The 21,940-nt window shown below is 48.7% G+C and overlaps 6 protein-coding genes across 6 annotated transcripts; all 6 read right to left on the bottom strand.

The window, feature by feature from the left end:
* Positions 1-1,599: 1,599 nt before the first annotated feature.
* Positions 1,600-2,914, bottom strand: F5J12DRAFT_896119 (uncharacterized protein; the record flags this gene model as incomplete). The annotated part of the gene is made up of 3 exons (XM_051747914.1): positions 1,600-1,931; positions 2,263-2,695; positions 2,750-2,914. 3 exons carry the CDS (start codon positions 2,912-2,914, stop codon positions 1,600-1,602), a joined length of 930 nt encoding a protein of 309 aa, XP_051596702.1.
* Positions 2,915-4,233: 1,319 nt separating this feature from the next.
* F5J12DRAFT_896118 (uncharacterized protein) lies at positions 4,234-5,846 on the bottom strand (the record flags this gene model as incomplete). The annotated part of the gene is made up of 2 exons (XM_051747913.1): positions 4,234-5,363; positions 5,417-5,846. The coding sequence occupies 2 exons, from the start codon at positions 5,844-5,846 to the stop codon at positions 4,234-4,236; spliced, it is 1,560 nt and encodes a 519-aa protein (XP_051596701.1).
* Positions 5,847-8,280: 2,434 nt separating this feature from the next.
* On the bottom strand, positions 8,281-11,668 carry F5J12DRAFT_785376 (uncharacterized protein; the record flags this gene model as incomplete). Its single annotated transcript, XM_051743230.1, has 12 exons — positions 8,281-8,438; positions 8,497-8,936; positions 9,039-9,533; positions 9,586-10,433; positions 10,475-10,576; positions 10,634-10,714; positions 10,774-10,800; positions 10,862-10,894; positions 10,958-11,032; positions 11,096-11,176; positions 11,338-11,367; positions 11,423-11,668. The coding sequence occupies 12 exons, from the start codon at positions 11,666-11,668 to the stop codon at positions 8,281-8,283; spliced, it is 2,616 nt and encodes an 871-aa protein (XP_051596700.1).
* Positions 11,669-15,851: 4,183 nt separating this feature from the next.
* On the bottom strand, positions 15,852-17,614 carry F5J12DRAFT_896114 (uncharacterized protein; the record flags this gene model as incomplete). Its single annotated transcript, XM_051747912.1, has 4 exons — positions 15,852-16,254; positions 16,317-16,489; positions 16,548-16,763; positions 16,841-17,614. 4 exons carry the CDS (start codon positions 17,612-17,614, stop codon positions 15,852-15,854), a joined length of 1,566 nt encoding a protein of 521 aa, XP_051596699.1.
* A 422-nt stretch (positions 17,615-18,036) lies between these two features.
* Positions 18,037-19,182, bottom strand: F5J12DRAFT_352063 (Mss4-like protein). The gene is made up of 5 exons (XM_051739007.1): positions 18,943-19,182; positions 18,756-18,862; positions 18,555-18,665; positions 18,406-18,472; positions 18,037-18,342 (listed from the first exon to the last, which is right to left on the bottom strand). Exons 1-5 carry the CDS (start codon positions 19,021-19,023, stop codon positions 18,214-18,216), a joined length of 495 nt encoding a protein of 164 aa, XP_051596698.1. The 5' UTR covers positions 19,024-19,182; the 3' UTR covers positions 18,037-18,213.
* A 159-nt stretch (positions 19,183-19,341) lies between these two features.
* Positions 19,342-21,812, bottom strand: F5J12DRAFT_725607 (uncharacterized protein; the record flags this gene model as incomplete). The annotated part of the gene is made up of 11 exons (XM_051741651.1): positions 19,342-19,964; positions 20,039-20,330; positions 20,399-20,541; positions 20,593-20,717; positions 20,777-20,839; positions 20,888-20,956; positions 21,026-21,163; positions 21,220-21,388; positions 21,490-21,584; positions 21,651-21,687; positions 21,743-21,812. The coding sequence occupies 11 exons, from the start codon at positions 21,810-21,812 to the stop codon at positions 19,342-19,344; spliced, it is 1,824 nt and encodes a 607-aa protein (XP_051596697.1).
* Positions 21,813-21,940: the final 128 nt, after the last annotated feature.

Genomic DNA, 21,940 nt, shown 5'->3' with positions numbered 1-21,940 from the left:
ATCAGATAACATATCAATGTTCCTGTCTGACCACTCTCCCTCATGGCATGCTGGACCATTTGAAGTGGTGTTCGTCCCTCCTAGATCAATTGCAATTGACCTTGCTAGGACATTTACAGGTCCATACTGCCAGACAAACACCAATGAACACCAATGAACATCACTCCAGAAGCAATGCCCCTGTCCACATTGACTGGGACACCCTGCGACTTGTGTGGAATGCATTAATCACTTTTCCCAGACTCTCCTAGGTCTATTGCATGTCTGGTAATACAACCAAAATACATCTTATAACATTCTGATGTTCCCATCTGACCACTCCCCCTTGGAGCATGCTGGGCTGCTTGACATGGTGTTCATCCCCCCTAGCTCAATTGCAATTGACCTGTTCTGAACATGTCTAGGTCTGTACAGCAGGGCAAACACCAACACACACTGAAGAACACTGTTCCAGAACAAAAGCCCCTGTCCACATTGACTGGGACACCCTGTGACTTGTTTAGAGTGTGCTAACCATCTTTGCCTGACTCTCCTATGTCAATTGCATGTCTTGTAATACAACCTACATACATGATATAACATACCAATGATCCTGTCTGACCACTCCCCATCATGGCATGCCTGGACCCTTGAAGTGGTGTTTGTCCCCCCTAGGACCACCAAAGTCGACCTAATTTGGACGTCCCCAGGTCCATACAGCAGGACAAACACTGACAAACACTGACAAACACCAATGAACATTGATCCAGAACCGAAGCCCCTGTCCACATTGACAGGGACACCTGGAGACCTGTTTTGAGTGTACTAACCATCTTTGCCTGACTCACCTATGTCTATTGCATGTCTGGTAATACAACTAAAATACATCTTAAGACATACCAATGTTCCCATCTGACCACTCCTCCTTGGAGCATGCTGGATTGCTTGAAGTGGTGTTTGCCCCCCCTCAGACCACCTCAATTGACCTAATTTGGACATCCACAGGTCCATACAGCAGGATGAACCCCATCAAACACCAATGAACACCAACAAACAGCAACAAACACCAATGAACATTGATCCAGGACCAAAGCCCCTGTCCACATTGACTGGGACACCCTGAGACCTGTTTCCAGTGCACTAACCATCTTTCCCTGACTCTCCTATGTCTATTGCATGTCTGGTAATACAACTACAATCCATCTTATAACATACCAATGTTCCCATCTGACCACTCCTCCTTGGAGCATGCTGGACCCCTTGAAGTGCATCAACTGAGTGCGCAGAGTGCATCAACCGAGTGCACAGAGTGCACCACAAGTTGGCACCACATCATTGATACATGGGGAACTGGATGAACAGAATTCATCACTGTCTCCCTCTGTACCCATACCCTTGCCTTCCCCCTTGCCATCCCTCTGCTTCCCTCTATGAGGTGGCCTTGCCTCTTCTTGCTGAAGGCTTTCAAGCATTCTTTGCCTTTCATGACTTCTTAGTCTGTGCCTCTTCAGCCTCTGCCTTTCTAAGATGAGGGCCTTGCTAGCCAGCAGTTTCATCATATCCAGCATGCTCCAGGAGCTCCATCTGCAGTGCATTCCTGGGCTTTACCACTCAAGATGCTCATCTCCTGGCCTGTTGCTGTTCCTTCTTGGTGGAGATACCCTTGATCTTGTAGAACTTGGGATTTGTCACCAGAACCACCTTCTCACCCTCCACCCACCATGTCTTCCCAGGACTCTTTTCACTCCCTTTGGTCACATCAGGTAATGTCTGAAGGACAGAAAATATCCTGCCAAGGTGGTCCAGCACCTCAAACTCCTCCAGGGGCATCCTGTTCTTCATCACCTGGTGATACTCCCAAATATAGCCAGGCTTTGTCCAGAAGACATTCCATGGTGACCTCCATGAAGGTTGTCCTGCTGTGGGTCCTGGGAAAAACAGGTTGACCCTCTCTGCAAAGCTTGACTGTCAGCGACCAGCCCCTCCACTCCCTGCAATTTCTGCATTGCAGGCCTTGAATTCGCAGGCATGTATTGTCCTGGAGGTCTGGTTCAGAGTCCAACTCTGAATGGCTTCTTCCAAAGATGCTGGCTCTGGTTTTCCCTCTGAGCCTGTCAGCCAAGTCGCATCCAACTGGATCCAAAGCTGACAGGTAAACAGAACGAAAAAGTTTCCCTACCACTGGCCCCAGACTGGACAGTTGGGCTGACCACTTCCAGTCCTGCATGATCAACCAAGGCTGCAGTTGGATGGTCCTTGTCAATTTGGCCCATGTTGGTCTACTGCCAATGGGAAATTGTTCCACTTTGTCCAGAGGGGGAATCCTTGGCCAGGCAGGTTGTCTGTCACCCCTCTTCAACTTTCCCTCCATCAGCTTGAGCACCTCCAAGTCATCATGATCCTGAACTTCTGGAAGATGGGGGACATGATGCAAGTCCAGGTCCAAAAGGAAGAACATTCCCAACCGCTCACACACCCTGGAGACCTGCAGAAGGGCCATGGACTCTCTCACATGGAAGTTGAGGATTATTTCAGTGGTGGACGTGCACTGAATCATGTGGCAGATGATGCTGGTCAGAATCCCAAGGTTGGGTGGTTCCAGTTCCTTGAGAGAGATCTGAGCAAACTGGAGGGCCCTGATGTGTCTAGCCATAAATTCCAACCAGACTTTGGTCAGGATCCAGAGAATGGGATTGGAGGCTAAAAGCTCTTCCATCTGCAAAGATGGAAGCATCAGATATGAGCATGATTGAACTTGGAAATGCATCACCCTTTGTGGCACCACCAGTATTGCCTGCTCCACTGCAGCCCCACTCATCCTGTACTTGTCTTGCACCCCATATGACCTCTTCTTTGCATCTCCAGAATACATGTTGATGGCCTGCATGCATTCCCCAATGAAGTCATTGTTCAGGGCATCAGCATCCTTGTCCATGACAAAGGTGGGGCTGTTGTCATTGGGTTGGATCACCTCATAGGCCAGATTATAAGCACTTCTGAATGCAATGTGAGTTTGCCTTGCTCACTCCTGTGACATCTCTGCTTGAATCCCCCCATACTGTCCAAGCATGCAAGTGTGGTGGGCATTTCCTTGCAAATATCCACCTGCCCCAAAGGAAGCTTCCAGGGCATCTGGTCTCCACAATCCCATGAGCTTTTCGTTACATGTGGGGTGAATGCTGATTCCCAAGTTGACCAAGAGCTCCCCATTGGCCCTGTCTACCGTGTGGGACCAATCCAGAGCTGGAAGTCCATGGAGGAGAGCTTGGACCAGCATTTGAACCACTCCTGACAGGGTGGTTGTCGTCCACAACTTGATTCCCTTGCATTCCAGGACAAAGAAGAAGGAACCATAGTTTGCAAATTGTAAAGGGTCCTCTCAGATGATTGCCTCCATGGTCTTCTGGATCTGCTTCAACACTTGCATAGAAAAGGGGACTGCTTTTGGCCAACCAGCCTTCTTGGTTTTGCCACCCTTTTGTGCCTTGAACTGCACTTCCTTCAGAGTGAGAGAGATGTATGGTGCACTCGAAACATCTGCATGTGCACAGATTGCTGGAAGTTGGACATGCTCCCAGAAAAACTTGAGGACCTCCTTTGGGATGCAATTGGCATGCCTGTGTGTCATCTGATCCCTGTGGATCATCCTGGGGAAGCAAATGAAGACATTTTTGGAGGATGACAAGCTGCAGGATTGTCAAGTCTATGGAGAGGAATATACTCAGACTTCAAGTTGGTTGAAGCTGAACAATTAACTACCTATGGAGAGGAATATACTGTAGGTAGGTAAGTAAGTGTTCCAATATAATGAATGGAAGGAGTCCCACCTCAGACTTCAAGTTGGTTGAAGCTGAGGTGCAGTAAGGAAAAAACAAACTGCTAAGTGTCCGCTTTTGGATTATGTAATGCTGTGCTTGGTGAACCACAAGTAAGGTAAAAGTGATAAACTCCAACAGACATTCATGGTGCCAGCAGCATTGCTCAAGGCACCAAACACTGTGTGAGGTACTCCACACAGAGGAAATGCCATGGTCAACCATTTGGTACAGCTTCTGATGGCACTGGAATCTGCCTCTGACTGAGGCACAAGGATGTTGACATACACATGATTGTGCTTGTGCATAGGAGCCTTTTCCTTGATGATGGGACCAAGGTGGATGGGCAGTGGCGTGTTGAACTGTAGGGAATGACTGGTGGAGTTGGATGTGGGAAATAATACATCATTCCAGCTGACCAGTCCTTGACTTCCTTGCATCACTGGATGATCTCAAGGGGATCATCTGGAGTGGATTCCCCTTCAACTTGGTGACCATGGGCAGCCCAAGGAGGAAGTTGATCCCTGGCTCTGGCCCTGCTCACATAAGGGTAGTGCTGAAGGAGATCCCTGAGATGCTGAGACTTGGTGTCCAGAGGCAAACAATGGTCTTCACCTTCATCTTCAGTGTCAGTTGGAAAGTCACCATCAGAGTGCACATTGGGGTTCACTACATCACCAGAGTCATCCCCCCTTTGGAAGTGAAGGCAGTTGGCCCCAATGACATTCAACTCATGGATGATGGTAGCATGTTGCTCTCCAGATGATTGGTTTTCCACATCCATGAGGATGTCTTCACTGATGGCTTCAGTGTCATCCCACTGTGTCCATATGTGGCCAGGGGGAAGGGTGGTTGTAGACAAGTAACAATAGTCTTCCCAGCACCTTTGACAGCCCTCCTTCACCATGACAAGCATTCCAAGGCAGAGACAATGACCACAAGGAATTGGAGGGATGTGGGTGGTAGGCCTGCAATCACCAGATAGCCCTCCTCTCATGAGTGACTCCATGACAAAGTATGCAATGGGCCCACAGTCAAAACCATTCTGTGACCAATTGTACACCTGCACATCAACTTGGGTTGGGTTGACAGCATCAAATCCATGAAGAGATGCTATGCATGTCCAGTAGAAAGGGCCATTCCATGTGTTCCAGTCATTATGCAGTGGGTCATAGTAGGGATGGGGGGTTTCCAGGACACGTTTGATGCACCTTCCAAGGATGAATGCAAGGTTCAACCAATAGTCAAAGACTGCAACAAAGAAGTGACTGTTGTGCATGACTGCAAAGGCAATGGGAACAGATGGATTGGCAGGATGGGAATTGAAGAGATGGCATTGACAAAAAAATTGAATCTCCTGTGCATCTGGTAAGGCATGGGTGCCCCCACTGACAGATGGAATGACAGAGAACAAGTCGGCATAGCAGACATGCGTCCTGCCCTGGACAGCATACCATTGGGACAGGAGATGAAAGTTGAGGATGTTGGCATCAATCCAAGTTTCATACCAGAGTGTCCCTAGGGTCTGGTAGGCCATTGCCCATGTGGTAGGCCTGGCCATGGAACACACTTTCAGAAGTGATCATAAGTGGATGGAGAGAAAGAGTACAGAAGAGACTCACTGATGATATCACATACAGAAGCCACCCCTGACTCCTGACTCAAGTCCTGATGGGGTGGATGCAATGGTGCAACTGATGGGCCATGCACATTCACAAAGGAATCGTCAGAGGCATTGCTTTGATGCTCCTCTTCTGACCCACTCAAGTGGTTTACCATGGCCTGGCACTTCTCAAATATCTGGTTTAGTTCATCCTCATCAACAGAGGATTCTGGATCTTCTGGAGGAGTCATTGCTCTTGCAAGGAGACCACCCATTATTACACTGTAGGATGGGGACAGAGGAGAAGAGCATGCTGAGTCTGAATGATGAGATGGAGGAGAAATGGCCTTCATGACATTGTCAAATGCAAGTCTGATTTCACTTTCATCAGTGGAGGATGCATTGGAAGCAGCTCTGAGGGCTCTCTGGGAATGTGTCTGGGGTGCCATGGCAGTGGAATGTTGGTTCTTTGCCGATCCCAAACACATAATGCCACGCCAAATCCAAAGAAAATTTTTTAGGGATCTGCCCTGGCTAACCAAGAATTGCAAGCGACATCATGGGTTACCCTCTGACTTTTTACTTTCGCCTCCCAACCCAACATGGCCCCTCCATCCAACAAGACCTTTCTTTCCCTTCCATCATCCTCCAAGCTAAGTGGTAGGTCTCAATTAGACACCAGCAGTCATTTAAGCTCATCCAGCCAGTGAAGAACCTCACCAGTGCAGGTGAAGACATCCTGGATGGAAGGGAGGAAGTTCCAGAACACATGACCCACACCTTCCAAAGAGGTGATAAGTAAGAAAAGACTGGATAGGTATGTCATTTGCTGATGGAAGCTTTAATTAGCATCTTTGTAAATGGCAATGATGGCAGCCTGTGGTATGCTGTGATCAAGGACATCAGAGTCCAACAGTTGAAGAAAAGTAATGTAAGAGACTTCCAGTGCCACATGGGTGTCCACCCTTCTGACATGCAGTACAGAAGGCATGGGTTGAAGTGCAGTGGTACTACAGCAGGAGCGATATAGGAGACAAAAAGTGAGCCAGCTGTGATCAACTTCCTTGTATCTTTGACTCACTCACAAACAGCATGAGAAAATACATTGGCAACAATGAGCTGGTTCTATCAGACCACAATGGCATCATTGAACCAGAGGCCATCATGTATAAGTCATCCCTGAATTTTGTATACAGCTTGGAAGCTCACAGAGAGCATAGCGCCAGCAGACATCACATCTTCCAGTGCAGAAAGGTGTTTTGGTCCTCTGATAGGACCCAAGGATATGTATACATGGTGGACCATGAGCACACATGGTAAACAAGTCATCCAGGTACGGATGAATGGCATGACACTGATTTTTGAAAAACTCCTGACATAAACTACACCCCATCAGGGCCCCTTCCATGCTTGCTCTGTCTGTGAAAAACCATATAACCCAGACAAAGCTCAACAATGGTATTGTCAAACCTGCAAAAATTGGTTCCACTGCAGTTGTTTACAGAAACTCGCAAAGGGAAGCACCAGACCCCTGGACATCACAAAGGAAGTCCTAAATGGGACAGGTCTCTCACTGCAGGATATTCAGGTGCATGTCCTGTGCATTCCGATATGCAGGAGAAATGAGGGTGGTGTGGTGGGCAATGGTGAGGTTATGATGAGTATGTGGGAGGAGGTTGGAGCAGCACAGAACAGGCAGAGACAGGAGGTTGAAACTGGTCTACAAAATCATATGACCAGTGACCTGCTCCAACAGGCACAGAAGTCATATGTATATTATTGATGCTCCCTCTGTTTTGCAGAAGGCAGAGAGTGTTATATATGATGTAGGCTCTTTCTTGGCTGTAGAACCCTGACCTGAACAAATGCCAGCCACTGAACAGAAAGAAAGGAATTGGAAGAGGTCAGGGTGATGATCAGGAGGCTAAATACTGCATTGGTAGTGTCAGATGCTGTGGTAGAACTGAATAAAGAGCAGTGGTGGGATCATGCACCAGTATGTGATATTTCAAAGATTTTTCAGACTGTCAGCACCATAGCACCTGGCCCCTCTACATGGATTATGACATGGAAAACACATGTAGGCATAATAGGCAGAACACATCATGGACGAAAGCAGCAAACTAGATCCAAGTGATTTAGATGGCCTTAATTACATCAGTAAAGGTGGGTGGGACATGCTGAACAACAAGGAACATGGTCTAGTGAAATATAGAAAGGGGGGGAGGGGTCAGGTGCCTTCTTGGTCATAGCCTGTACCATTCTGGCTTCTGTCAGAATCCACAAATACATATGATCCAGTACCCACCACCTCCTCATGACATCCCCCATCATCAAAACCCTGTGGCAATGGCACTCGGTCCTCTGCCTATGTCACTCACAGATAAGTGACCTGGTTGCTTGTCCATGCAAGATGCCTTACCTTGTCCTTACCCTTATTGGACTTGGCCTTTCCCTTCCCTTTCCTTGTCTTCTTTGTGGTCCTAGTGGCTGTGGTGTGGGTGATGATAGTTCCATAAGGCCTTCAGTCAACTCCACTACTTTCCATCTCAAGTTCAAATGACTTGCATGTGACACAAAGGTCATCTTGCCAATGCTCTGTCACCAACCATGCAAATAAGCAACCGGTCACTTCTCAACAGCCCAACCCAATCTCACCTGAGTGTTCATCTTGTTTGGTTTTGTTTGTTTCAGCCCTTAATCAGGAAGGTAGTGGTTGCAGGTTAAGAGGCAATCATCACACTCCATCTCAGTTGTCACATTGATATCTTATTCCTGCTGCTTACATAACAACTGTACATGATCATGTGATCATTTTCCCACACCTCCTGTGTGGCTCATCAGTTACCCAGCATCCCAGATACACACCAGTCCTGCTGCACTCTATTCTGACTCTGCATCCGATCCTGTACCACACTCTGAAGCCATATCATCTGTACCAGACCCTGGATTAGATTCTGTATTAGGGTATTTGCACTGTGCCAAGACCAAGATGTCACTGGTGATGCCATCCAGGGCATGAGGGATCAGCTTGTCTTTCCCTGTCAATGCTGTTGTCTTGAGGTATTGACAAAGGAGAGAGACATGGTTTCCCAGTACTGCCAGGTTCCGAGTTGGCCAGGGTCTGGGTGTTGCGATAGGTCATGGCAGTTAGTTCTGTGCCATGACTTGGAGCCCCACTGAGCATCTGGGCTCGCAAAAGTAGCAAGCTTTGCAGCTCTGCATACTTCTTCAACCATGCTTGAAGGGCACCAGTGTTCCATATGATGGCTCCCTGCCTGATCATGGCAAAGTGGGCAAATGTGTCCTCATCTTCTAGGAAGTGCTTCACCAGCCTATCCCTACCTGCAAGCTGTGGATTTCTGACATCAGAAAGGAAGGAGTAGCCAACATCTTTGTTGACCAAGTCCTCTGCAATCCTGTCATAGTCTGCTCTGATGTCATGGCCCATCAGGATCCCCTGTTCCCATGCCTCTACCAGCTTGACCTCTGTCCCTTCAAAGACCTTGCAGAGATCAGCAAAGTCCACCTGCTCCCCTCTGTACAACATGGTCTTCCAGGTCTTGGTGTCTGTCCACCACACTCAAGGAAGGCTCATGGTGTCCAAGGCCAGGGAAGTTGCTCTGTGTTGCAGGGAACACAGATGGGAGAAAGTATATCGGGTATTCTCCACAAAGAAGCTCTCCAGGTCTGAACAGTGCTCCTCTTCATCCTTCTGTGGGTCTGACTCCATGTGACTGTGGATCTCCATGAGAAAGGTGAGTCGCATGCAGTACTCCAACCTGGCTATGATCGGGGTGACTTGATGTGGCTCTTTGAAGGCACCATCTTCTCTGAGAGTCATCAGGGCAAGACACCTTTCAGTGGGGTCCACAATGTCCCTGTCTCCTTGATGCTTCCATGCTGTGCTCCAGAGCTGGAACAGCAACTCATGGATGAGTGACAATGCTTCTGTGTCTTCTTGACCGATGCGAAGCACTGCCAAGAGATCTAACAGCTTGGGATTTGAACCAGAGAATGGCCCTCCACTGTACTGTTGTCTGATCAACATTGCCAGCAGAATCACCACTGGGATGATGTACTGTTTCATGGTTGACTCATACAGGTGCTTGTGGAAGGGTGTGTTGGACAGGCCACTGGGAAGGAATAAGTGACCAGTTGCTTATCTGTGCATGCATGGCTGCTTACCTTTTCATGGGATTGGGGGAATTCAACCTTTTCTGGACAATCTCTCCTGTGTGCTCCAGCAGACTGAGGGCCTTTTGATAGTATGCTTGAACCACCTCCTTCAGTCCAGGAATGAGACCATCATCTGCCTTGGGTAACATGACCAGGCCACACTGCTGTTTGATGTTCTTGCCAGCAAGGTGTTCATGCCACTGTGTTGTCAACAACCAAGGGCTGACCATGTGACCATCTGGTGGTGATTGGACCACCTCTAGTGTGGGCTCCAGTTCTTTGAGCAGTACCTGTCTGGCTGTTGGTTGGCTCTGCTTGTCTCCATCCTCAACCTCCCAGAATGCCTGCAGTTCCCCTGAGCTTTCTTTCAAATGCTGTACCTTGCAAGCTCTCCAATGTTTTGGTCTAGTTTCCATTGGATGATCTCTGGAGTGATGTTTCTGCAGATGCTCTGTTGACCTGGACAAGAAATCACAGTGACTGCAAGCCATGGCCTCAATGACTTTTAGACCATGGACAATGGTTCTAGGCCCAGTAATACCAGTGGGCAGCTGTTCTGTCACCTCCAGTGATGCCATGGCAAGCTTCAAGGTCATGTCACTGTAGGTTGCCTGTCTGCCATGGATCTTTGCCAGATGGCTCTTGACTTCTCCTGCTCTTAATGCCATTTCACAGACTTGGCATGTCAGGAAGTGGAACTCTGCATTCACTGCAAGGTTCAATGAATCCAGAAACTTGTCAGAGATGAGTCCTGGGGCTGTGGTCAATGGCAAGTTTGGCTGCCATGACCTTTGTGCTAAAGAGGGCACAACATTGCCAGTGTTCTGGTTGTGGGCTTGGATTTCTGACTGAGAGAACTTGAGTCTGGTTGTTCACAGGTTGACTCTGATAGACTCACCATGAGAGATGGCAATTGTGGTGCTGGTGCTTGAGGGGATTTTTGAGGAGGGACTGACTTGTGGGCTGTAGGTGACACCATCCTCACATCACCCTGGATGATCTTGCAGTCCATGGATAAGTGACTGGTCACTTATTGTGGGGAAGCACTGACACTCACTGCTGGTGGTGGTGAATGCATGATTCCATCTTGTGGCATTGACCAGTTAGGAGATGGGATCTGACCCAAATCCTCTGCTATCTGTTTCACTGCTTAGCACTGCAGGGTAAGGACAGACAGATGCACCCCCATCTACTTACTGGTGATCCAATGGATGCTTGATGGAACTGGTATACCATGACCATCCATCATTCTCTTGTCACCAATAGCTATATGCACGATACTCACATCTCTGCTGTCACTCTCACTGATATCATCATGCTGTAATGATATTGGGTAGAATAAGCAACCAGTAGCCTATTCTGGCTTGGGCAAGCCACTTACCAAGTGCTTTCTAGCCCTGCTGGGACCACCTGCTTTGCCCTTGTCACTACTGTCACCCTCACTGATCTCATCGTGCTACAATGACATTGGGCAGAATAAGCAACCGGTCACTTATTCTGGCTTGGGAAAGCCACTTACCAAGTGCTTGCTGGCCCTGCTAGGACCACCTGCTTTACCTTCACCTTCATCACTGCTGCTACTCTCATTGATCTCATCATGCTATAATGACATTGAGCAGATAAGCAACTGGTTGCTTATTCTGCTTGAGCAAGCCACTTGCCAAGTTCCTCCTGGGTCCAGCTACAATTCCTTGTCCATGGGTCTGTGATGGGAAGATAAGTGACTGGTTGCTTATTTTTCTGGTTGATAAAGTTACTCACCAAGTCAAGTTTTCCTATGGATGGATTGCCCTGCTGACATGGTCAGAGATACTTCCAAATGTGGAAATGTTTTCCCACAACTGACCTGTCCCTTCCACCTACTGCCAGCCTTGATGATGTGAGTTCTCATACTGTTAGCATACTTGAAGGGTTTGGGACACCCCATGGCAGAACAATGACAAATGAAATTCCCCTCCTCATCCCTTTTCAGGTTGATGGTCTGGTTGATGTGAGGCAGCCTAATGGTGGCCTCTTGGACACACTTCTTGGCATGGGAGCTGTATTCCTTTCTACTGGCAAAGCTCTCTTGGCAGGTAGGGCAGATAGGCATGATGGTGGTGGTAGGAGTTCAAGATGCAATGTGGCTGGTTTCCCACAGTGATACCTATATATATGTGGCAGATACTTTCCATATACAGTACATCCCCATTTGGATTAATCCATATACAGTATAACCCCATATGGATTGCTCTATATGGTGACTAAGCTTCTTCATTTCACAACCATGGGTGGGATAAGCAACCAGTCGCTTATTTTGTGTGAGGGCCAGGCTCCATGTAGTGACCTAGGCTAGATGTGACTTCAACTTTGATTGCAACCATGGGTCAGATAGTTGGAGGTCATTTGCATAAGCATCCCCTCAAGCACATTCAGTGCTACATGCAGATAAGCAACCAGTTGCTTATTTTTGCATGAAGAGAACAATATGTATGCACTGTTGGGTTTCACTTGGATCCTCTGATTGGTAGTCTACTCTAAACTTAGCCTAATGAATATGGCAGTTCACCTTTTGCTAGTTAATCACTAGGCTCTTGTCCCCTTTTTTGCTTTTCACCCATTCTGCCCCAGATAATCAACCAGTTGCATATTGTCTCTAGTCAGTCACCACTAGTCACTCAGTCTCACTATGCTTGTCACATGCTCAGTCTATGCACTCACTGCACACCACTCACTGTGCACTCTGCACACTTGGTCTATGCACTCACTGTGCACTCTGTGGACTTGGTCTATGCACTTGGTCTATGCACTTGGTCTACGCACTCTGTGCACTTGGACTACACACTCACTGTGCACTCTGTGCACTCAGTCTATGCACTCACTGCACACTCTGCGCACTTGGTCTATGCACTCCCTATGCACTCTGCACACTCTGTGCACTCAGTCTATGCACTCCCTATGCACTCTGTGCACTCGGTCTATGCACTCCCTACACACTCTGTGCACTCTGCACACTCGGTCTATGCACTCCCTACACACTCTGTGCACTCTGCGCACTCGGTCTATGCACTCCCTGTGTACTCTGCACACTCGGTCTATGCACTCCCTATGCACTCTGCACACTCTGTGCACTCAGTCTATGCACTCCCTATGCACTCTGTGCACTTGGTCTATGCACCCCCTACACACTCTGTGCACTCTGCACACTTGGTCTATGCACTCCCTACACACTCTGTGCACTCGGACCCTGGGGCAGGGTTGGGAAAGTAGATTATTAGGCTGAGAGGTTCAGAGGGAAAACCAGAGCCAACATCTTTGGAAGATGCCATTCAGAGTTGGACTCTGAACCAGACCTTTGTTGATGTAGATTGTGGTTCCCATTCCTGTGGAACTGAATCCCAGTGTTGCCTAGTGTAGTCTGATCAGGTAGCAACATGTTTGGCATCTTGGGATGATACCTGGCCCAAATGTGAACCCCCCTCTTCAGCTTTGCTCCATCAAAACAATTCCAGATCAATCCAGCTGTCCATACCATGTCTGTGCCACTTGAATGACATGGCAGGACCATTTGGATCATGCCAGAAAGGACCCTATGTGTCATTCCCCTCCTCTTATCCTGGGGGTGCTAATCCTGTAAAGTTTAGCAAGCATGAAAGCTTGTCAGGAATGGTTGTCCTGGAGGGCCTGAAAGTCACAATGGATGATGACAATGGTTGCAGCATTTCTAGGTGTCAGAATATCTATGTAAGATATGTTACCCCGCTCTCCCCATGTTCACTCCATCAAAACAATTTCAGAGATTGATCTAGCTATCTGAATCATGTCTAACCCATGGGTATGACATTACAAGACCATCAGAATTGTGTTACAAAGGTCCCCATATTTGTTTCATCCACATACCTGATCCCCTCCTCATACCCCAGGGATGGTGATCTAGTAACATCAGGAGGGGGTGCCAGCTTGCCAGGGATGGATGTCCTGGGTGTTATCAATGCCACTGAAGACAATGGAAATGATTTCCAGCCTCCCAGAAGTATTTCCAAAGAGATACCATTTTGTGGTCTGACCATCCTTCTACCCCCTGTAGATTTTTTTTCCGACCACCAATTTCATTCAAATTTCACCTGGGACATCCCAATGGACATATCTATCGACTCCCAGCATTATTTCCCCCAAATTATGGTCGGGAATTTGTAATTATAATTCCCCCAGGGGCTGTATAAAGGAGGTGAGCGCAAGTAAGCACACAGGTGGGACACTTTTTTTTCGGGGGGTGCCAGGGGCAAGGGGCAGGAAAGCATTTTCGAAGCAGTCATCATAGCGAGCACACCAAATATAATCTGATGTTACTATTCTGAAAAGCACAACTGAAGTCAAGAGGATCATCAATATTAATATGATGCAACTCAATATCATAGTCTATAACCACACTCAAATCCGATCTGAATATTATCTGCATTGTCAGGATTACCATGGTGATAAGTTTGTGAATCGAGTTGGGACAACGCTTGGAAACAAGAACACTTAGCTACTATAGGCGTGCTCAATTGCAGTTGTTGTCCAAAAAGCCATTGAGTTTGTCAAACTTATATTGAGGTTTCTGTCACTCGAAGCGAGACAGGCAGGACTATGCGAGTGCAGGTGAGGTCATGCTGGGTCCAGCCGCTCTGAGTCCCATTTAGGCAAGAACACTGATGTGGCAATGCTTATCGACGAAGACTCGAGCGCTGAAGCGCTGAAGGCCTATCTCAACATTCAATGCTCACCACCTGCCGTGCGCGAGGTGACTACGACAACAGGACGCCAGTGACCTGCTTGCGTTGTATTCTGCACATGCATGCATGCTGGCAGAATCAAGGCGAGAACGAGCTCAAATTCAGCAAGATCTCGAAGGCAGACAAGATGGCAAGTTGTAAGAAAATGATCTACGAGTCTCACCTCTTTTTGAGGCTGAACGTGCTTGTTGGCTGCCTGTTTTCAGCTGATGTTATAGCATCACAAGAATAGAGTTGCTGGAAGCTGTGTGCTGGAGTGAGACTAAGAGCTGGAGTATCACATTCTAAGTAGAAGTTGTAGTCCATCTGTTGTTCCTAGTACGAATTTCACTACAGAGCCGGAGTCCAGTAGCTTGTCACAGAGGCATCGGAGACTAGCTCCCCACTTGCCTAATTGGTCATTCCCATGCCAGAGCAGCCAGAGACAGCATTACCTCACATGCACTCACATAGCCCTGCCTGTCTCGCTTCAAGTGACAGAAACCTCAATATAAGTTTGACAGACCCGACAACATTTTGGACGACAACTGCAATTGAGCACACCTTATAGTCAAAGGTATTATTAACTTTGGCTTCCCTCGACATATAGCACAACTATTATTACTAACCCGACTATCCCCGAACCTGATTAAAAACCTGTTTCCGCAGTGATTCGCGCGGGCGTGCACAGCTTATATAATTATCACGTGACTACATTGCCGAAGTCGAAGTCGAAGTTTTCGACTTCGACTTTGGAGGGTGAACGGCGCCTTCTAGTCCGTTCTCGTAGGAGTGTTTCTTACAGTCGCTCAGGAAGAACTGGCCGAAGATTCTCTGTTCGAGGTAGACTAGGGAGCAAGTACATCAGTAACTACGGTTTATATACGTTCAGAGTGCGGCGAGAGACAAACAAGTAACTAAAAAAGGGAGAATAAAAGAAAGAGAAAGAAAAGGGAAATAAAGCAGTATTATTCTGAGGTGTTAACCCCGTGTGACTTAAACGAAGCCGCTTTCGTCACAGCCGAGCAGCGCAAAAGATCCCACGGTAAAGACACGATGTCTCGAGCAGGTAATTTTGGGTGTTGGCACGAAGCACAAACTGTGGATAATGGTTATACGCAGTTCAATGCATATAACGCAACGATGGTCCGATAGGAACTCACCAATAAATACGAAAGGTGCAAGTTGACTGGAAAGGCGAGAGGAAATCGGGCTTTGCTGCTTGAGTGAGTCACACAGCTTGAAGAACTCGGGAGGCGCTTACCAGTAGACCAATGGTTGGTGGACGTTTGTGGGAGAGAGAGGGCACGAGGCTGTGGCGTACGAAAAAGCATAGGCCTTGCCTCTCCCCTAGCCCATACACGTTCCAGCATGTCTGATGCTCCCCAAGTACATCGGGGGTTCATAGCAAATGCCTTCATTCCTATTTCAATCAATGTGAATAGTATATCGCGGGGAGAGTAGAAGTGATTCAATGTACACATCCAACAAGTGAAAGAAAGCCAAAGAACATATCATACGGCCAACACCTCACACCAAACATCACACCTCCAACGAAACCCGGCCATTACTCGACCTTACAGACGTCGACCCGCGAGGGTACCGCACTCCCGAACCCCAAAACACCGTTCCGGAAGTTATGTTCCCAATCTTATGCTGCGCGACCATGCGCTGTCGTCCGCGCCCTGTGGGGTCCACGTCTCCACGTCTCACCTTCAGCGAAGTCGAAGAATTCGAAGTGGTCAGCTCGAATGAGCCTTCAAATGTATTATGCATTTTGACGCATGCGTCACTATTGGAGGTGATGGCACTCGAAGCAAGGAAAGAGTCAAAAGGCGAGTCGGCGTATCGGAGGGAAATGGGAGAGTTGGATGTGCGTGCAAAAACTTCGAATGCACCACCTGTATTTGATGGCGTGTTCAGTGTTACTTCTGACTGGATGAGGCTACGATAAAGTCAGCGAGGTTCCGAGAGCGGGTAGTGGACGGTCAATGGGCAGCTGCATACCTATTAGTTGTCTGCATGTCTAATTCTGTTGCTAGAGTGCGTTCATTCAAGAGGGAGACCGTTGCTTTGATTTTGCCGTTAGAGGTCGTCAGCTTCAACGAGCCTGACGCATTGTAGTGACCGGCGATATAGCCGTTGCTCGACCTAAAGGATCCGTTCTTTAGCGCAATAGACTGCATGTAAAGAATACGCCATCAGCTCCTGCAGGCGGGACGTCGAAGGACGACTTACCGTGACGTTTATATGGGAATTCGAGGTCCCCAGTACGACATCATCGAATAACATCGACTCCCATAGATCCCCCACCGAGTACGAAAACTGGCTTGTATCCGCATCGAAACGTCTGATATGCAGCGGTACTCCGGGAACGGGAGCAACTGGGAATGTGAACGTGACAAGGAACTGCACCTGGTCCTTGTAATTATCCGTCCAACCTAATTGCGGTGTCTACGACCAAATCCCATTAGTCCACTTGCCCCTGGCGAGTCTGGATAGGTAACAAAGGACGAGAGATGGATACTCACGTAGATACCGATACCATGCTCATTGTCCGTTCGGCTGAACTTACACAAGGTCACACGGGCGAGAGCTCTCTGATCGTAATACGCTGCCCTCACGTCCACTCGAACGCTTCCCGATTCAACGCTGTCTGACTGCCTCAACTTCACCTTTCCATGCTGATAAGCACCCCTCGCGATGAGGTACAAGGAATCGGCATCAACGGGGAGCATGAACGTGGTCTGAGCGCCATATGGGTAGTTGAATTGCGGCCTCGGCGGCGTTGGCCATGTTGGATTGGATTCGTAGTGTGCCCAATTCGCCGAGTCGATGCGATGAAGGATTGTGCCATCTTCAGGATTGGGTATCCCTACCATTGGTCCTGAGCACCGATGCTGGTACGATGCATATCGGTCATGGTACAAATGGTCTGGCGAATGACCACCTACCGAACGGAAGGCCATGTGTATGGTGCTTCTCGCTGCTGTGATAATCAAGAGATAAAGAGCGAAGGCAATGGAGAATGCCTTCGCAAATCGACAGAAGGGTGACCGACGGTACGCTGGCGTGGTTGTAGCGCTAAACAGACTACGACTTTGGTGACGTGGGTACGATCTGTACGTCGGAGGAGGCTGCGGTGCACCTGGTACTGGATGACTCGAGAAGGCGTCAGCTGCTTCCCTTATCTGCGTGGCGGGGTTCTGGATGCTGGCTGCGGCACCGGCACCTGCTGCTGTGGTAGCATTGGAAACTTGGTTTCCAGCACTGGGCTCCTGCTTCGTGTCGGAAATAATGATCATCGTAAAGTCAAGCCTGGTGAGCTGCTCGAACCATTGTATGATAGCTTCCTCGAGGTGCGGGTTTTATCCATGGATAGCGACGTCAAAGCGCTTGAATTCCGCAGCCTATCTGACTCGTTCCGCATTACTGCAATGCTGCATTCGCGGAGCTTCGCACACACGGACAACTACTATGCTAACCTGCTCAGTATGAACCTTCCGTTTGCATATTTTATATTGCTTCATCCATAGTTTCCTCCTGTGATCGAATACCAATCAGGTCATGTTTTTCCCTACTCCACTTTGCGTCCTAGTGTCCAAATGGGACTGAGGTTGGCATCATGATGAGTCGTATTTGTTTTACTCTTGGCCCTGGTTAGTCGTTTAGGTGTCCGTCCTGGTCTGCCACGAGAGTCGCGCGAGTCGCAAGCACTATGATTGATCGTTGCAGATTCTCCGCTCAGGTACGTAAATGTCCCTGAAGTTTATACATCATAAAATATGCATGGCGAACAGTCTTTAAAAAGGCATGCTGAAAGCTTGGCGTTCAACAATTACTGGATTATACCCCTACCTTCTCAAAAGACGCAGATGCAACCTCGAATCATTACTTCTCAACTTTAATCCAAGTATTTTCCATGCTTCTTATGCCATTCCTTGATCGAATCGGGTCCGTAGTGTTGGTACGTCTGTCTGGGACCCTCAGGTAACCTTACGCACTCGGGCTTCGAGTCGAGTTTGACAACGACCTAGTGTCGATTCGTCAGAACCGCTTGGTACGGAAAGTATTATCGTGGAAAGGGCGTACGAACCATCTCTTCGGGTGCTTCGAGCTCTGGTTTGTCAATCGCAGACGCGAAGGGGTGTAAGAGATCCGGCCTGAAGGCGGGTGTTACAGCGTCACAGGCGTTGACCGAGTAGAACCACCCTAATGAAGGAGGATTAGAATCAACACACCTACCAGTTCTCGTCGTAAAGCCAGAGCATGGCCGAACATTTCGTGCAAAAATGACGCTCAGATGAGGCGATGGATTCGTGGGGAGTGTCGCGGTCCAAAACGGCTTTGTAAACACTGTTTCGAACAGACTTGTCGGTTCTCCGACTTCCAAATTCAAGACAGTGCAAGGAGATTTCTGGCGGGGTCTTGACGAACTGAGCTTACCCGATATGCCCTCTCCCCTGAGCTATATTCAACGTCTTCGCATAGGCACCCAGATTGATGGAACCGCCTACACCCCCAACTTTGCGGCATATAGAGCAGACACAAAGCTACGGATATTCCAAAGAGCGATAGCGCGCATCGGACAAGAAGATAAGACTTCCTATTGTCAACGAGAGTGGAAACAGACCTGGTATGGCACAGGTGTGCTGCTCAATACTTTGAAACGGACAATTCCACAGTGACAACTTCCTTCGAGTTCAAGTGGCATAATCCAAGGGGGCGTGATACAGTTTTAGGCTGCTGATGGGCACCTGCAAATGTGACGATTCGGAGGTGGAACTCATGTGGAATTGGGCTCCTATGTAAGCTGGACCCCTGACATAAGATGCGAAAGACATACGTCAGCAGCATGAATGAGATCATTCCAAAGTATGCGACATGGTATCCATCACATGCGTATTAGTAAGTAACCTTCTCAGTCAGGCGGGTATGAAATGCAGAGAAAACAGAACAGAACAGAACGAGGCAGCGAGAAAATAGCCAGCCATTCGGTCCAAGTATTCATTCGGGAATGGCACTCTCCGATTCAGGACGAACCCACGCCATCAATACGACTCTTTTTCGTAGGCGCATGCCCACCTTCTTCACCCTCCCTCGCACGTTTACTTCTTGGCTTCCTCGAAGGCGATACGTCCCTGAAATTCGGAGGCACAGTCGTGAACGCGTTGTCGGAAAAACTTGGGGTCCGGCCAAACGCGCGACCACGACGATTGTTGCCCATAGTGTTGGATGAGAGAGGCGTGGATGGACGACGGAGTTGGTCACTGCCTGGGCCTGCACCGGGAGCCGAAGGAGAGCCTATGCTTGGAGATGGGCCCGCGCCAGGGCCGGGACGATGTTCAGCCAATGAGCTGGCACTTGCCTTCCGCGAAGACGTACGGGGTGTTGATAAGGGTGAGTCAAGAGAAGTTGAAGGTGTCCACAATTTTACCATCACTTCGGGGTCCTCGGGTGCAACTTCGTCCTCATGCTGCTGCTCGTCAGAAGCAACTACGCCTTCGGACGGTTGGAGCATTTTTAGAATTTGCCGGTAGGCAGCTTGAATTAGCCCGAAGAACTGGCAGTCTTTGGTGTATACCCGGAGCCATACCTCCGCAAACGTGGAAGGCATAAGAAGGGAGATGTCGCTACGGTCTGCCTTGCGACCAACTGTGCGTGCATACGTACCATGGGGCGCGGTCACTGACGGTTATCATCGGAAGAGCGCGGGAACGCATACTCACCATCAGGCTGTTGCTTCGAGTAAAATGTCACATCGTCTAACGGGTTACTTGGACCCTTTCCATAGTGCAGCACTGACACGTTCACTGCTACACATTCCTGCGTGAGCTGTGACACTAATTCTTCGTCGACACCTTCCAGCAATCCGGATTTTGCGACTTCGACGATGCGAGCAGGGGTAACGTTTTGGCGCACCATGTCATGGTCTGCGTATGAGAAAACTTTGTAATCGACAAGTCGATAGAGATCACGTGTACGTAGACGTTCTATGATAGCGCGTGCGGGTTCGAGCTCCTGTTTGGTTGTATTAAAGGTGGATTCATCACTTGGGGCGGCAAGGAAAACGCTACGGAAAGGCCTACTTTTTTGGTGGATTCCTCGATTTTGTTGAGAAGGTTATCGGTGAGGAAGACGTATCTATCGGGTTTATCGACCAGGCAGGCGACTTTCAGGTAGGGCTCTGCAGCAAGGAGGGCGTCGATGACCATATACTCGATGGCTTTGACTGGACGGTATGTGAACATTCTGGTTACTGATGCATGGGGTTTGAACCTACTGGTCTTGTGGTTGTATACGCGCTTGTGCAGAGAAAAACGAGTGTAGTACAGCTCGTATATTTGGTTGGCGTCTTTGATGTCATAGCATATCTTATTATCGATCACGCGCGCAGACGAGATGAGTCTGTTTGATATGGACGGAAATGAAGGTGTCCACATTGTTGTGGTAGAGAATGCCCTTACCTCGAAATGGACAAATTCCCTCTATCGCCTACAGCATGGCAATCTCGCGCGATATAATCGAACCTAGGAAACATAAAACAACGCACTAGCGAGCATGGGCTTGTCGCTCACTTGTCAACATCTAAGCCGTTGCGTGTGTTTGCTACAATTTCGAAAAGGAAGGGCTTCTCGGTCCCTAGACTGAGTAGTGCAAGTGAGGCGTCAGTGGAAACATGGTGGATGTGATCCGTCGGAGTGTATGCTACGCACGGACAACGCGTTCTGTCCCCTGCGATAAGTGCTTTGACGATAACGACTTCTTCTGGAGTAATTTCTGGCCTATACGTCTCGACCAAGTCGTCGAACATCATTTCTGAGGCATCTTCATGCTTCCAGCGTTTTCCAGGGCTGTCAGAAAAGATGGATGAACGAAAAGCAGACAACAACAAGACGCGCATTCTCACAGAGCTGTCGGGATGAAGATGCTATCCCAGAGATGAGACCATGGTCCATGTCCAAGGTCATGACAGAGCCCTGCAAGTTCGACACATTTCACATGTTGATCTGTGATGCCGAGCTGGGGCTGGGAGTCCTTGAGGTGTACCGCCATGAGCCTTGCAAGGTGTCCGACACCTGTCTTTGTCGTAGCCGAAGTTGCGGTCGTATCCAAATCAGAATTCGACGCACGCTGGTCAGAAGGAGTGATATAGAGGAAAAGTGAGAGAGAGATCTACCCAGGCAGTGCTCAAACCGGTTGTGGGCAGCTCCAGGGAAGACGAAGTATGAGACACCCAGCTGTTTGATGTATCTCAATCGCTGGAAATGTTTGCTAGGTGATGCATATCAGACAGGCGTGGCGAATCGCCGAGAGCGAGAGGGAAACTGAAGTACTCACGTATCGATAAAGGAGCATATCCATGGTGAAAACGAGACTGGTGTGCGTGGATATGGTGAGTGGGCGTCTCGAGGAAAGCGACGTCCACCCACCGTAGTCATGAACCCAGTCCTTGAATTTCCTTACCCTTGTAAGTGAACCGGGTTGTGCCTCCTCAGCCATGACGTGGGATTTGCTATGCCAAATAACGTTTGGCTTCAAGGATGACAGGTAGCTCAACGAGTCGGATGCAGGCAAGGGCAACGAGGACAGCAAGCTTACCATGAGGCGAGTGGGGTTACTTACAAGGA

Source organism: Pisolithus orientalis (assembly GCF_024613125.1).
Source record: "Pisolithus orientalis strain OTSU chromosome Unknown F5J12scaffold_36, whole genome shotgun sequence".
Taxonomy (NCBI): Eukaryota; Fungi; Basidiomycota; class Agaricomycetes; order Boletales; family Pisolithaceae; genus Pisolithus; species Pisolithus orientalis.
This window is presented reverse-complemented; position numbering and strand designations above follow the sequence as displayed.

Coding starts and splice junctions, on each gene's coding strand:
- F5J12DRAFT_352063 (XM_051739007.1), bottom strand. CDS start 19,023: ATGCCACTTGAACTCGAAGGAAGTTGTCACTGTGGAATTGTCCGTTTC. Junction 18,863..18,942: donor GCACACCTGTGCCATACCAG/GTCTGTTTCCAC, acceptor GAATATCCGTAG/CTTTGTGTCTGCTCTATATG. Junction 18,473..18,554: donor TGGCTTTACGACGAGAACTG/GTAGGTGTGTTG, acceptor ACCCGCCTTCAG/GCCGGATCTCTTACACCCCT.